Source organism: Ananas comosus, linkage group 5, assembly GCF_001540865.1.
Source record: "Ananas comosus cultivar F153 linkage group 5, ASM154086v1, whole genome shotgun sequence".
Lineage (NCBI taxonomy): Eukaryota > Viridiplantae > Streptophyta > Magnoliopsida > Poales > Bromeliaceae > Ananas > Ananas comosus.
In genome coordinates this window covers 1,248,090-1,264,734 of record NC_033625.1, presented here as the reverse complement: position 1 = coordinate 1,264,734, position 16,645 = coordinate 1,248,090, and the positions used below count along the sequence as shown (strand labels likewise).

Sequence of the window (16,645 nt, the reverse complement as noted above, 5' to 3'; positions counted from 1 at the left end):
GAATTGAAAGGCATAGAGTTGATCAAGAAGGGATGCAGAGATTCCCCGAACTACACTTTCTACGTCTCGTCTATGTCCTCCGATCCGCGCACCGCCGACGCCGTCCTCTTCCTCCTCACCAACATCTCCATTGACCATGCCCTCGCGAACGCCTTCGGCACTTATGCTGCCGTCAAGAAGATGTACGATGCCGCGATGATGGCCTGCCTGCTCAGCTGCGAGACTGAGTACTATCTGGCAGTGTCCCATCTGCAATCCGCAATCCAGTATTTGGCCGAGAAGAATTATTTCGATGGTATTTCTGCACTGCAGTCTGCATTCGACGACGTGACCACGTGCGAGGACACCTTCAATGAGCCACGGTTTCAACCTGTCAAATCACCGCTCATCCAAAAGAACCAAATCGCAAAGTATCTGTGCAATATTTCTTTCGAGTTCGAAAGGCTGCTTGAGCCAAGTACTAAAACACTTGTTCTCGTTTTTGTTTTTTTTGGGTCTTCCGAAAGGAGTTTATTGAAAGGAATTAAGTTGCTAATAAACCGAGATAGATACTGGTCCTTTCTATCACTCATTTGTTGAGCACTTTTGGAATCCGAGGAATCAAAATATTCCAGTTTTTCTAAATTTGTTGTGCAATTTAATGTGGACGCGCGGATTTCTTCTTACCGTAGTTATATTTCCTTTTCAGTATATGGCTGAAGGCAGAACAGGAAAAATAATCACTAAAATTTCTTTAGCACTTTTAGGACACGCACACAGAAAAAAAAAAAAAAACAAATAAGTTGGACTAACTTATAAATAAGTTTCAAATATTGGGAATTTAAAGTTTGTGCATATTTATGATTAATCAAAAATTACAATTTTTTTGGTAGAATTTATAATTTATGATTTAATATTCCAGAAAAATTAATTTCATGTATCTTGTTTGATTGAATATAGTATATAGTATTGTAATAATAAAAAAATTATTTGGCAGCATATAGTTGATAAGTGTATTTTTAAAATTTTATCACTTTTTGTATGTGGTAGTGAGACTACTTCCTATATAGGAAAAAAAAATTGTTTGAAAAGTGATGAGCAAGTTAAACTTATGTTTTATTGGAAGTTTTTCTCTCCAATTGTTATAGTTGGGCTTTCTCACATCGGATTTAAATATATTTAACAAAACACTCAATTTAGATCTGTATAAAATTACGACTAGTACAATTTTAATTATATGCAACCCAACAATCATTTAGTGTCCTTACATTTTATATTTACCGTGATGCCCTATTTTTCTGGAAGATAATCTATTCTAAAATTACTCTAGTTTTGATACGCTTAATTTTCTTATTCTATATATAAAGTGTAATATTACTAAATTTTTTAATTTGGCTATACCTGGCTGGGCATAAAAGATTAAGAGGGCTTAGCGTGTTAGAGCTTAAAGTAGTTCTAGAATGAATGATCATTCTGAAAAGTGAGGTGACAGTTGATAACTTGATACTAAGGCCAATCAACTATAGCCATCTTGCCTTGGCCCTCTCAACCTAATTTTTTTTCTTATATTGACAATTTGTTTACTATTATTTTCTTCAAAATTACACAATTTTGGTCCTATTTATTGAAATCTTTTAAATTTATCAATAACTCCATTAGATTTTAATAGTTTAAAAATACATTTTAGCAAATAAAAATGTAGTACTTACAAGCCAATAACTATTAGAGCTATTAAATTTAACCACTATAATGGGCATGGAAAAAAAAACAGATAAAGGCTAGTTTTAAAATAACCTATTAGTTGGAAAAGTCATCTTTGTACCACTTATACTATGCAAAGTAAACTCCAAACAAACTACATTGTGTTATGTGCAACAATAGAAGATGTAATCAAGAACACTATAATAATTTTTTATTAAAATAATATTTTTAAAAACTAATTTTTATATTTTTATCCAATATTGACACTTTTAATTTGTTGATTCAATTCTAATATGGAGCAACATGATTGAGAAGACTTTCTCCAATAGATGAAGGATCTCCATGATTGAGAATTACACAAATTAGAACACTATATCTTCTAATTTCAGATAAGCTTCTTTTAGAGTGAATAGAAATGGCAATAATTATTCTGACATGAAATTAAAAGATATCAGAATGAAAGGAACATCATATAAACCATGAGCAATTTTAGTGAAAAAGATTGTAATTTGAAATTGGCATGATTATGAGAATGTTGTTTTTGGTTCAGCTTGATCTCTTTAATAGTTTAGTTTCAGAGCATATGAATCAAAGAAAGTCTTCTAACTTAGTTTCTTTTAATTATCATGGCCACCATGCTTGTTTACTTGCTTCCCTCTCATCTCAACACGCTTCTGGTACAACAATTTTCGCCCCAAATTCAACGGTGGCCAACGATGGTAACGGAAATTTCACCACCATAAGTGCTGCTGTGCAGGCAGCACCTTCTTTCAGCAGCGAAAAATACGTCATCTATATAAAAGCAGGAGTTTATCAAGAAAATGTGATTGTCGACGTAACTAAGAAGAACATTGTGCTTCTTGGAGATGGAGCTGACAAAACAATGATTTCATCGAATAGAAGCGTGGATGGCGGTGTACCTACTGATCACACTGGCACTCTTGAATTTAAAATTGGTATAAATCTAGATTGTACAATTTAAATTTTAAGTTTATAATAAATCTTGATCGTAGAATTTATAGACTAAACAAAATTGGGAACATAGAGATTTAATAGTAAAGTTTATAAATCTAGATGAAACCAATTTAGCTAACAAAGAGGAGAGAAAATAATAAAATGATATAATTACCCAGAAAGAAAAAAAAATTCTCTTTTAATATACTATTTTTCAAATAATATGTTATTATAGGTCACAGCCAAAAAAAGATTCAATTTAGACCAATAAAATAATAAAAAATGAACAATATTTAAAAAAATGAAGTGTAGGAGTAACCTAATATGTATTATAACTATAAATAAATATATATATTTGTTATGTAAATAAATAGTTATATTGTGTATCTGATGTTTATGGAACTGTCGATTTCGTATTTGGAAACGCACAAACTATTTTTCAGACTTACAATTTTCTAACCAAAAAACTATTAGTAAGATAGATTAAATATGAAAAAAAAAGAGAAAAAGCTGATATACCCACGAGATTGTTCTCCAAAATTATATAATATTAGCAACATTGAATATTGAACCGGTCAAATATTCCATCCAATCATTTCTTGCGCAATACTGGAAGCCCTACTCAAGAACAATTATAATACAATCATTCATTTATGATATATATATTATATATTTGTAATATATATTACAAATATAATATATATTTGTAATAAATAATTGTAATATAATTCATTAAAATATAAATAAATATATTTGTAATGTAAATAAACAATAGTTTATAACAAATCTGAAATTTATGGAAAACACAAATATTTTCTAAAATAGTGAACTGGTTTTTACTTGTTATCCAATAATAAAAGAGCCATGTCGAGGCCCGAGAAGTTCTTATGTGGCAGCCAAGCCTATTAAATGTGTGCTTTATCATGTAGAGTGAAAACTCAGCCTTTGCTTTTTCTAATTCTCTCCACTTCCTCTACATGCCAAGTTTCTAGAAATAACTAAAAATTTCTTCCACAAACATCGTAATAATGAAACATTTAACAATTTTTTTCACAAACATATTGACAATGAAAAAAAAATATACCTAATGCCCATTATATCTAGCTTTACAAAAATCATTGTTAGATTTTGGTAAGTTAATAAACCAATCTACCCATTATAACCAGTTATAGTAATATCATCAATTTATTTCTCAAATGCACAAATGGATATATGAACAGCCAGAAAATTATTTTTAATTAGTGATATTCATCTTCTACAAATCAAGTTTAGTAGAGGATCCAAATAATGCTACGTTGATGGCGGTAAAAGAATGTTGATGGGAATAGTCAAATGTGAAAATCGTCTCATTTGTGTTTTACACAATTTTAAGATTCATGTTCATGCATATAATGGATTGTGGATGGAGTGGTGTCATGTGGGGAACTGTTCCCATCAAATTTTTGTTCTATAAAAAAAAATTTAATTGTCTGCAAGGTGCTGTTTGATTGATTGAAGTTTAGTATATTCCAATGAGAAAGTAAAGTTTAAAAAGCTTAATTTTATGACTGTATAGAAGAAAGTGGATTATTTAATTTTTTCAATCATAAAGTGGATAATTTAGTTATTTCAATCATATTCTACATGTCTACAAGACTAATTAAAACTTTGAAACTTTGAATCGTAAGTGACTGAAACTGAATAAATATCTTTCAAATTTATAAAGAACATAATCATAGACTCTAATATTAGACATTTTTTCTTTAGTTGGCAAAGCATATCATATTTAAACCTTTCTTTTCAATTAAAAAGAATTATTTTTTTTCCTTTTTTGAGTTTCAATAATTGGTAACCCCTTTCTAAGCCATAAGTATTCATTCTTTTTGTATAGACTCTCATTGCTTAATGAAGTAAATTCTATTAAATGAAGTTCATTTATGAAAGTGTGAAGTATGCATTGCAATAAGTTTATCTCCAAGAAGTATAAGTGCTTTCATAATAGTCTAAAAATTCATGTCTCTAAAGTTTGAATTTCAAGGAGTAGAACAGAATATTTTCTAATTTCAAAAATTAGAAATTTAATTGAAACCATATTTATATATATTTTTTAGATTAAATAGAAATGACAATAATATTTTTTACATAAAATTAAGAGATATAAAAGTGACAGGAACATTATACAAACTATGATCAATTTTAGTGAACAACATTGTAGTTTGAAATTGGCATGATCATGCCAATGTTATTTTTATTTAGCTTTCTCCTTAATAATTTGGTTTCAAAGCAGCTTGTTGTAAATCAAAGAAAGAGTCTTCTAACTTAGTTTTTTCATTATTGTGGTCATCATACTTGTTCTATCGTTGTTACTTGATTCTCTCTCATTTCAACATGCTTCTGGTGCAATAATTTTCACCCCACATTCAACTGTGGTCAATGACAGTAATGAAAATTTCAAAACCATAAGTTCTATTGTGCAGGCGACATTTTTTTTTTCAATAGTGAAAAATGTTATCCATATAATTTTTTTTTTCAATAGTGAAAAATATGTTATCTATACAAATTTTTTTTTCAATAGTGAAAAATATGTTATCTATATAATTTTTTTTTTTTTCAATAGTGAAAAATATGTTATCTATATAAAATTGGGAATATATCAAGAGAATGTGATTGTCCACATAAATAATAAAAAGAAGGGCTTAGGGATGTGATCAGAATGCCCTAGCCTTTCTGGGGAGATTGCCCTATATCCTGAAGAGCTTACAAAACCCTTAAAAAAAAGATTTTTTAAAAAATTCCAAAGCTTTATAAAATTTTAAAATTATTTTAAAAAATTATTAATTTATAAATATTTTAATAACTTTTTTATCTAATATATTAGCCGAAAGAGAACCATTTAATTTTTATTTTTAAAATATTTAAAATATTTTTAAAATATTGCCCATGACATCAGGGCCAGAGAGTCTTGCTGGGCCCGACACGGCCCTGCCCCAATTTTATCCGGACTAGGCCGGGCTGACCTATTGCCCAGTTCGGCTCTATTCTTGTCCAATGACACGAAAATGTACTTGTTACTTCACAATGCTTAGAAACAGTCCCCTATCTTGGCTTTTTCCCGATCATCAGCACTAGCTGAATACTATGCAATGGCTACTAGTAGGTGTGAGTTTTTATGGCTTAAAGTAATTCTTCAAGATCCTAGTATATCTCATAAAACAAATATGGTTCTTTATTGCGACGGTCAAGCCAATCAGATTTTTCATGAACATACTAAATATATTGAAATCGACTGCCATCTCATTTGTGAAAAAATCTAATCCGACATAATATGCACAGCTTTTGTTCAAAAAACTCATCAACTGACTAATAATTTTACCAAAGCATTGGGTAAAGATAAGTTTAGATTTTGACTATCCAAGTTGGGTGTTTCGAATTCTCATGCTCCACTTTGAGGGGGAGTTTTACCGATTTCTAATTTCTATGGTCAACCATACCATATAACACTATAATCAGTTGTAGCAATATTAATACACAAATGCATATATAGACAGCCAGCAAATTATTTTCAATTAATTATATTCATTTTGCATGATTTCAATTAATTATATATTGACAGCCAGACACGTTATATGTAAAATCAGGACATCAGCTCTATCGTGAATGCAAAGTTTATAGGAAGGTGAGTTTTGTATTTGGAAATACGCAAGCTATCTTTAAGTGTTGCATATTTCTGGCTAGAAAATCGCTACTAGGACAACAAAATGTCACAACAACGCAAGGCAGCGAGACAGCCTTTGTAGACACAGGATTCATTCTTCAAAATTGTTCCACGCTGGTGACACCGGATCTCAAGACAGTAAAGAACTATATTACTTTTTGGGCATCCCTGGAAGCCTACTCGAGGACAATTATAATGCAATCCTTCATCGACAATCTTATCCATCCGTCCGGGGTGGCTTGAGTGGAATAGCACATCGCCACTAGATAAACTTTTCTATTCAGAGTTTCAAAATCGAGAACCAGGTGCAAACACCACCAAGCAAGTGCCTTGGCCCAGATATAAAATTATAAATTCATTTGACGATGCCGCTAAGTTCACTGTAAGGAACTTTATTGGTAGCCACACTTGGATACCTTCTACGCTATTCCAGTGGTTGCCAATTTTTTTTTATTTGATGATATCTCATGTATGTTTGGACTCATGTATTTAAGTCTATATCAAATTAATGAATATATATCTCCACGTTAGTATGTTAAGATTGCAATCTTATGTTTTGCTTTTATTTTTATTTTTTGGTTGTGTGTTTTTACAAAAAAAAATAGGCTATAGGTTCCCTATATAATGAGCCCAACTGAATATATTTGACTATTTCTACTACTAAGCAGTGAAAAAAAAAGTAATAATGTGAACTTTTATTATGGATTGGGAAGATGCAATTTAATTATGAATTATGCAAAAGTCCATCATTATTTAGGCCATGTTAAAATAAATTAATTGTTTGGCCTTATAGGCTATAAGACCGCTTCCTGCTCAACAACTGCACAATATTTAGCAAAAAAATTTCAATCCATCATGTGGTCATACAATGAATTGTATAGTGCACATATAAGCATAACACAACACCCTCTTCTCATGATCTCCTCTTTGGTCCGAATATTTGCCTTTAATTAGTACAATATCAACTATTTGTACAAAACACAATAGATAACATATAATCTCACTGAGTTCCCTATAGAAAACAATTTCCCACAAAGAGTCCCTTAGAAGTCAATTGTATTCACTTTTTCCCCTGCCTCCCCTCTTGTAAAAAGAGGCAAGCTGCAGAGCAATCATCTATTCTTGACGCCGGGAACTTGTTTTTCCATGCATGAACTGCGGCCTCTACAAGTGCTTTTGCTGCATCCTCTTTGCGTTCAATCGACCACACTATTGATACAACTTCCTCATTGTTTAGAACATCCCAAACCTACAAACTTTCCTATGATATATCAGATTAAATGAAGTATGAAAAAATATTTTAAAGATATCGAGGAACATGACCTACAAACTTTCCCATGATATATTAGATTAAATGAAGTATGAAAAAATATTTTAAAGATATCGAGGAACATGTTTTATCATACGTACCCCGTCAGTTGCTAGAACAATGAACTGGTCTTTACTTGATATCTGATGATGCGAGACCTCAGGGATTGAGATCACACCGTAGTGTTTCAGCTGGAAATCTCCAAAAGAACGGGCCATGGCGAGGCCGGGGAAGTTCTCATGTGGCAGCCACACCCGTTGAATGTGTGGCTCATCACGTAGAGCGAAAACTCGACCTTTGCTTTTTCTTATTCTCTCTGCTTCCTCTGCATGTCAAGTTTCCAGAAATAACTAAATAGATCCTCCATAAATGTCACAACAATGAGAAAGATATCCCTCCCTTCATATCTAGCCTTACAAGATATCATTGCTCGGACTTTGATAAGTTAATAAACCAATATGCCCTATTATTGCCAAATTTCTATAAATGGTCATCAGCAAATGACTGTCACGTGGTATTCAAAAGTTTGAGTTTGAGCCTCAGGAATTTTAGTGATCTAACTTTTATGCAACCCATGATTTTTATAAAAAAATTGACAAAAACATGACTGGTTGTCGATTGAAAAAAGATAACCATTATGTCTTATTTTAAAATGTAGAATTCGAGCGGTGATATGTGATCAGGCGAAATGTTCAAGGCTCAGACGTATTTTCCGTGCAACAATTTTAGAATGTTTTTTTTTTTTTTTTTTTTGAGAGATAGGTAGCACGCTACCCATTTCGTTTATTTCATTTAGAAATAAACTTAGCTGGAAATGTGAATCAACTAGGATTCGAACTTGGGACTTCGGGTAATAATTTCAGAATGTTACAAACGGAAAGAGAAGTCTTACTAGGAATGCTAGGCTTTAGATCAGTCGTAAGCTGTATAGCTTCTAGGTGACCCTCTTCGGAGATGGTGCCCATCACTGCCCTTGAATCCCCTAGGTTAGCAATGATCAAATAATTTCCCTATTTTCAATTTGTGAACACGGAAACTTTGTCAATGAACTATTTCTACTTGATAAAGCACATCAATGGAAATCATTTGATTTTACCTGTTTGATTATAGATACCGCAGTGGTGCCACTAAAAGTGCAATCTAAGTTGGATTGGAGCTTCAGCTCCTTATCCATGACTTTGAAAGCGCTTATGCATGCCTCTTTCCACTCCTCGAATAGAAAGGGAGACAAGATTGGGGAGCCCTCACTATCATCTTTCGGGCTGGTGGTAGTGCTATCAGTGAAGTCAGAATCTTCGTCGGAGAGCATTAGGGTGTTTCGTTGGCTAAGAAGCAGGCAAGGGAGGAAATCCCTTACTATTTTGCTTATCATGTGGCCGTTTTTTCCATGTCCGTCAAATACACCACAGAACACTCCATCTTCCATACCAAAACCCTTAATCAAAGAGTAGGGACTTTAGTCATCATTTAATGGTAGCACGCATCTATTCATAGGGAGCTGGAAACAATCTTAAGGTTTATGACAAAAGAGAAAAAGAAAATTCAGCAGAAAAAAAAAATTGCAGACATGATGATATTGATTGTTCATAAATAGAAACTTTGTTTTTCTTTTAAGAGGGGAAATTTTTATTCAAGTCTGAGTTTTACTTGATTTTCAAAAAACTGCCAACTTTTCCAATAAGCATTACAATTCCTTCGTAAAACTTCTTATTATTTAAGTCCGCTCACACAACCTTTTGATAGAATCTTAGAAAATTTAATTGTTCACTCTAGAAACATAAGAGGCAGTTTCCCGTTTTGTTACCATAGGAACTTTGGGTCATGACGACAAAGTAAATATTTGAAGGTCTTAAATTTTTCTTTTTGCTAAGTCATTTCCTATCAGATAATCCTTAAGACAATATGGTATTAGACTCAACTCCAAATCCCTTTAGTTCAAACTACATCAGATCTAAGAGTTCATAAGATGAATAGCCACCGTATGCATTCAAAATGTTAGACCGTCAGACTATGATTCAGTATATTCAATCACTCATTTAAGAAATCCATATTATGATAAATTTTTAGAAAACTGGGAATAATATTAATATATAAAACTTTCTAGACTCTTTAATATAATATGGATTCATCCTCGTTCCTTAAAAAAAAAGACCTGGAGATATAGAAATACCTAAACATGAATTGAAAGAAACAGAAAGCTCCTTTTTTTACAACTTCGGTGCCCGTACATGATCAAGAAAGAAATCTTGCTAGTAATCAAAAGAGCTTGATAGGGAAAACTCTTCAATCAAAAGTTGGTCCAAAAGAAAGTTTTATATTATCAAAGCCACAATACATGCTACAGATATGAACCAATGCTACATGATTTGGAGGAATACAGGAGGCTAACATACCTGGCAGAGAATGACTGCATCCTGGTTCGGACCTTTCTTTCCTCGTTGCGAGTAGAGAGAAGCGATCCTCCGCCTTCCATCCTCATCCGAGCCTGGCCTGTTTGCATCCGCCACATATACTACATTCTGATCATGATTTCCTTTCGTCTCAACAGACTCAGTAGATTGACAGGTCCCCATACACTTTCTGTTCCTCTGAAGAAACAAAAAAAGAAGAAGAAGAAGAAGAAGAAGAAGGAGAAGAAGAAGAGAGAGTTGGCTTGGCCAAAAGCCACCTCTGTTTTCTAGTTGAGCCAACAGATATTATATACATAAATCATGCCCTTAAAGAGAGGCCAAATTGGCATTTTAATATAACTACATGTTGCACATGTCAAGCATTATTATGTCATGGGCCTGAATCATTCAATAGTGTAAATATTTAACAAAGGAAGATTGTTAATTTCTGTATCACCTCTCCATTCAGGAGGACGGTTATAATCTTACATGGTATAAAGAAGGAATATGGCTTAAAATGGTTATTTCTTGCAAGAGCCAAATGCCCTGCTACGTAGATTTCCGGGTTTAAATAAACATTGAAGGTGAGAATGGTTGAAATCGATCTAGGCATTTCTTTTTCAGAATTAAATTCATGACTTCCAAAAAACAAAATAAGAATTTCATTTTATTATAATTAACAGCTCATTAATCTTTAAGCTGCGTTATAATTACACAATTCTGTGAATATTCATTAAATTTAGTGACAGTATGTTATGTGCTAATAAGTTATTTTGCACAATATAAGAATACCGTGTTGCCACACCATAATACGACATGCTAATATGAGAAGGTAATATTATTAGCAGGTAATATTAGCCCTACCGACATCAGTTTTTTCTTAATGTTATCATCTTCTTCTTCTTTAACCAGATACTGCATAAGCTTTTATATAGTTTTATCTATGGATAATTGGTATGTGACTTGACATAACGCATAACGGACTTTGAACTAATTTTGAAAGTGAAAAAACTATTAATTACAATAAATTGAAGAGAGGATAGCATTCAGATCCTGAATTTTATAATTGTTGGATTTAGATCACTTCTCGACGGCAAGTATTTTTGAGAGTTTTAATGCTTGCAGGCTCCTACAACCACTAGGATTCCTTTTTGGTGACTATATTAAAAATTCGACAAGTTTTGATCAATTGCTTCTCACTATTGGCGTTCTGAAAACAGAATTAATCGGAGTTAAATAAGCGGTTATATGATGATTACCAAGTAATACAAAAAAAATAAAAAAGGGTCAATGGATATTAGAATAGATAATAAACTCAAGAATATTATAGTCTCCCTTTGGCTATTCAATCAGCCGGATAGTTATAAATAGTGATTTTTTTTTTCTTTTTGTTGGTGAGAAAAATTTATATACATCATCTGATAGTGACCTCAGAATAAATAAAAATCCTAACGAACAGAGTGACATAAGAAAATGAGCAAAATGGGTTATATTTACATATATGTACAACTAAAAAGATTATATAATATTACTATTTGTTAGAAAAATTAGCTTCTATAAGTACTTAGATAATTTCAAGCAGAACCAGTAGAATCGAAAAATCTTTCACAAAAGTACATTCCTGAAAGAAAATTTCTCACTGAAAGTATGTGAGAAAATTTAGATTTTCCTTCCTTATTAATGAAAAAAACTGAATTTTTTAACTGCACATATGAAAAATTCATGGTCTTGCAAACTTGAATATTTTGATGAAGGCTTAGCCGGAGTAGATATTTTTCTGGGTTGTATATGTAATAAACTAATAATGTCAAAATCAATGTGAAATAGAAGGCATTGTAAACAATCACGTATAGTCAGAAAGAAACCACATTAAATAATATAAATTGTACTACACAAAAAAAATGTCATTTTCATTACAACAACTAATAAGACAATATATTTATAAATGAAAACCAATATCTTTTTCTATGCATTTATTTGCTACATAAATACAATCAATCCAATTAGAAGGTGCAAAAAGTCAAGAAGCTTTTTACCAATTCAATCCAACCAAGCATCCATCAGATCATCCATTATTTGGTCTCCTTTTCTCCTTTATGAGCTTACCTGAAAAATTATTAATATGATTTTTTTTTTTTTTTTTTAAAAGGACTTGTAAACCTACCCAATAACATTATTCAATTAGTATAAAGATGCTACCTACCGTTTTCCATACTAAAAAACTATAATTGCTGCATATTGTGAGAAATAGGATATAAGAAAAAAAAAAAAAAAAACTTGGACCTTGTGATTCTGATTTCTTTTTTTTTTTTTGGTTTAAGTATCCAGAGAGGAAGCTCTTATTGGAAGGACAGTGGTTGATGCACGAAATTCCAATATAATTTTAAATTGAAAAAAAAAGAGTAGGACATGAGTGCTTGTTGAAAAGTAGAGTAGTTAAAAAGAGCTTTTGGATTTACAAAAGAAGAGCACAAAAGAACCAACTAAAAAGAGAGAAAAAAAAAAGAAAGGAATTGAATTAAAATAGCTAGACAAAGAAAGAGAGAAAGGGAGAGAGAAAGGCAAAGAGGGAGATTAGGGTGTTAGGGTTTGAGTTCGGAGATTAGGGTTAGGGTTAAGGTTTCGAGTAGCGTCGCAGAGCTCCGCCTCCCTCGACGGAGTCGCTCGACGAGAGAGTGAAGAATTGTAGGTGCGGAGGGGTATTTTGGTCATAGCAAGTTGAAACTTGAAAGGCGAAGAGCGAAAAATAACGCCATCCTTTTACAAAATCAGAAAATGTTGGACCTTATTTGCAAAAGGGCCAAATGCGGTGGCTTTGCAAAGTCGGTAACGAAACAGCTTAAATTGCCGAGTGCTAACTAATTTTTACTGAAAGGTTCTCCTTCTTGAATTCAAGATTCGCTCAAATTTTCCAAGCAATTTTTTTGGTTTTTTTTTTTCCTCCTTTTCTCTGTCGTGAGGAAAGAGAAGTTAAATATATGTGCTAAAACATTAAGTTGTGCATTTGAGGTTCATTTCATCTGCATTAACTAAAATGTTAGAGGACGCAAATTTTATTACATAGTCAGGGTTACAAAAAATATTGACCGTCTCTAAGGCAAGCGGTAAAGATTTTGATGGTTGGTATCCGAGGTTCCAAGTTCGAATCCTAATTGATTCACATTTTCAGTTAAGTTTATTTCTAAATGAAATAAACGAAACAAATAGCATGCTCCCTATCTCTCTCAAAAAAAAATAATAATAAATTCATATCAAATAATATTTTTTTGAGAAAAGGGTTAAATAATAATTTGAGGTGATATATATATATATATATAGAGAGAGAGAGAGAGAGAGAGAGAGAGAGAGAGAGAGCTGAGCTACTATACTATCTATAGTACCGAGCTCCGGTACTATAGTGTTGGTTTTCGATCTTAGGGCGTTCAAATCAACGATCCACACCGTTAAAACTAATCTTGGGTATTTAAAGTTTCTAGAAATAAAATTTTATATTTTTTCGACATAGTTTATTTCATGATCAAACTATTTCAAAATTATCAATTTTCAATGGCTATTATGACGAGTTTGGAGTTTAACGGTGTAGAAGAATCTAAATTTCTTCAAATTTTGATAGAAAATACTTTAAACTATATAGATTAAGGTTAACATTCTTGATCTTGAATTTAAAAGTCCTATGCTCAAATTTTAAAGATTATTCAATTTCCACCGTCCATTTTGATATAATTTATTTACTAAGTAAACAATATCGAAAAAAATTAAAATTTTATTCTTAAGAAATTCATATACCCTAGATCATATTTAACGGTGTGGATCGTTGATTTGAATGCCCTAAGATCGAAAACCAACACTATAGTACCGGAGCTCGGTACTATAGATAGTATAGTAGCCTAATTATATATATATATATATATATATATATATATCGGTCTTATTTTCGCTTGTTCGGAAATCGCTCCTTGTAATAAGGATTCTTACATAGCTTTCTCCACTCTGAGGATCCTTCTTTGATGAGTGCATCGAACTTTGATTTGGTCAGTGTGTTAAGTTGATTACGGTGCAGAGAGTTTGCAAACACTGTGACGAGAGCAGTGCAAGCGCTTTCTCCACCAGCTGTTTCATCTCTTTGATCTATGGAAGCGCAGAAGATTGGTGTCTTGAGCTCTGTTCTTTTGTCTCTGCTGATGAACTCTTTGGTTTTCCAGGAACCAATAGGATCATCTTCAAGGTCTGAGTCGGATAATCTATTTACCTACAAAAAAAAAAATATGGCGAAGAATTAATCGAATCAATGATAAAGCAACACTATAGTGAAAACTAATAGTGCATGTTTGGTTAAACACTTACTGTATCTCTTTCCATCTCTCTAAGGCTTTCAGATATGTTTTGATTTCTTGTGCCATAAACAGCCAACTTGTTTTCTGCATTGGCTAACCGGAGTAGCTGATCTAAATTCAAAGTTTCTGAACTAAAGTATCTTGGGCTTTTAGCAGCTCGGATGTTAGTCATTTTTTCTTTGAGGGATGGTGCTTCTTTAGTTTCTTCACGAGAGGTTACCTCCATGAAGGTTGCAGCTACCTGCAATACCAAACCGATTATACGAATTGAAAATAGTAAACAAATGATAGAGCTGTTTGAAGGAACATAATATATTTTTTCATCAACATCCATTCCATTCCATCCCTTCTTGATGTAGCAGAACCTTTAAAACTCTGCTTTTGAGAGAGAAAGGACATTTCATATTTGCACAACAAAATGAGCATCTATTTTTTATAGTTGAAAAGTTATCCTACAAGCCATGCCAAACAAGCACTGAGATTTAAATTAGAAATGTGATGTCCAAAAGCGCCTACTTAAATACTTTATGTCTTAACAATTCAGAACACTTTACAGCTCTTCTTCTTACATCTAACCACAATTTCACAATATTAGAGGAAAAAGTTCTAAAAAGCTTACGGAATCTTCTAAGACTTTAAAGCATCAAAATAAATGTTGGACAACACATTTCCAAATCCAAAAATGAATTAGAGAAAAGGATAACTTACATGAAGTGTGACACATCCTTTATCGACCAAGACAATGGCCAGTTTAGTATGGGTTTGGAGCAGGGGCTCATTCCCTATAGGTTGAGAAGCCCTAGCCCACTCTGCTAGGCTCACCATTGTTGAACCCATCTCTTCTAGTTTACTCTCTTTTAGCTTTCCCTCCTTTCGGGTTCCCTGCAGATTCAAGATTATTGTGCCAACCTTCTGAACGCTTGATTACGAGGCAAATAATATTGAAAAGCCATAACATTAAATTCTTAAATCATGTTTAGTGCTATCAATTTATCTATTTAGATACTGATCGTTTCCAAATGACTCTACAGTGTCAAAACCTTAATATTTAGATATAATATACGTACATATGTTTTAAAAGTAAGTAAAAAGAACCTATCTCTTGTAATAAGAATCGAAAAAACATATAAAACTACAAAAATTAATCTCAATCTACTATACATAACTTGTTAGTGACCATAACTACTATAGTTTGTTAAGGACTCGATGGTTGGTATTTAAGGTTCCAAATTTAAAATCTAGTTGCTTCACATTATAGTTGAGTCTAGTTTTAAAAAATATTAATAATTTGTTGTCTTTTCCTCTCACACACGAAAAGAAAAAAATTACAAGTCTAAATGGTAAATACTATGAGGGGTTGTAGTAAATTTTAAGTCTAAGTACTATGAGGGTTCCTTTCATTGCATGGTCTCCACGCGTTGACTTATTCTCGTTCCCGGTCCCTTCGAACAGATGACTAGTTGACGAGAAACTATTGGTGGTCTTTAAGACTTGGTAGACCAGGTTCAACCAACAAGCAGTACAAATTAAAATTGTAACAACGTAATCTAGAGATTTTGTCTTCATAAAGGGAAGCAAACGGATTTACTCGATAAGCCGTGCTACCAGAGTTGATCAGTAAACATAATTACGGTACTTATCTTCTAAATCACACACAGGATTTGTTAAACTTGACACCAATTAATGAAAAAAATAGAATAACTGAAAAAGAAAAAAAAATTAAACAACAGTTTACTATTATTATTAGGCTTCTTTTTCTAGTAAGGAAAATGATGTAAATTAATATTCTCTAACTTTTGAATGGTAACGGAAACTCACGATGAGAACGGAGAAGGAAACGTCCCACGAAAAGCGGGAGTCGGCGCCGGGAACCGCCTCGTTACCGACTTCTTCACACGATCCAGAGCACCACAGGGTTTCGAACCGGTTCGCCTCCCCGTTTCCCCACTCGACCGCGCCGTCGTTTCCCACCGGCCTCGCCGGGGAAACGCACCGGCTCCTCCTCCTCCTCCTCCTCCTCCCCCAACTCCCTACAAAGCACGAGAGAAGCGTGCCACGTGTCGACGCCGCATTGGGCCGGTTCCATCGCAGCTCCACCGCCGCTATCGTCGTAGTCGCCTCCCCCGAGGGTGGTAAACCCTCGAGTCTCGTCACCGCCACCGTGACCTTATACTCCCTCTCGCCGGAGAGTTTCTTCACCATTATGATTTTATTTTATTTTTGGGGGAGAGTGGGGGATCGAAAGTTTAATTTTCTTCTATGAGAAGAGAGTTTTTTTAGAGGA

At 33.1% G+C, this 16,645-nt stretch overlaps 3 protein-coding genes across 7 annotated transcripts; 1 reads left to right on the top strand and 2 right to left on the bottom strand.

The window, feature by feature from the left end:
- Nucleotides 73-7,163, top strand: LOC109710221 (pectinesterase 1-like). The gene is given in 5 exon segments (XM_020232713.1): nucleotides 73-477; nucleotides 2,231-2,636; nucleotides 6,363-6,556; nucleotides 6,558-6,710; nucleotides 7,122-7,163. Coding segments are annotated over 5 exon segments (1,200 nt in total).
- Nucleotides 7,159-12,765, bottom strand: LOC109711059 (probable protein phosphatase 2C 12). 5 transcript variants are annotated; one of them, XM_020233945.1, is made up of 7 exons: nucleotides 12,311-12,762; nucleotides 12,064-12,133; nucleotides 10,031-10,225; nucleotides 8,734-9,072; nucleotides 8,530-8,647; nucleotides 7,739-7,962; nucleotides 7,159-7,577 (listed from the first exon to the last, which is right to left on the bottom strand). In XM_020233945.1, the coding sequence occupies exons 2-7, from the start codon at nucleotides 12,082-12,084 to the stop codon at nucleotides 7,389-7,391; spliced, it is 1,086 nt and encodes a 361-aa protein (XP_020089534.1). In that variant the 5' UTR covers nucleotides 12,085-12,133; nucleotides 12,311-12,762; the 3' UTR covers nucleotides 7,159-7,388. The 5 variants fall into 5 exon arrangements, with proteins under 5 accessions (XP_020089534.1, XP_020089536.1, XP_020089535.1 ...); XM_020233947.1 differs by lacking the exon at nucleotides 12,311-12,762 and adding an exon at nucleotides 12,231-12,249; XM_020233948.1 differs by having other exon boundaries at nucleotides 7,416-7,584; nucleotides 12,311-12,764.
- On the bottom strand, nucleotides 13,956-16,563 carry LOC109710220. The gene is made up of 4 exons (XM_020232712.1): nucleotides 16,180-16,563; nucleotides 15,070-15,243; nucleotides 14,372-14,602; nucleotides 13,956-14,276 (listed from the first exon to the last, which is right to left on the bottom strand). The coding sequence occupies exons 1-4, from the start codon at nucleotides 16,561-16,563 to the stop codon at nucleotides 13,956-13,958; spliced, it is 1,110 nt and encodes a 369-aa protein (XP_020088301.1).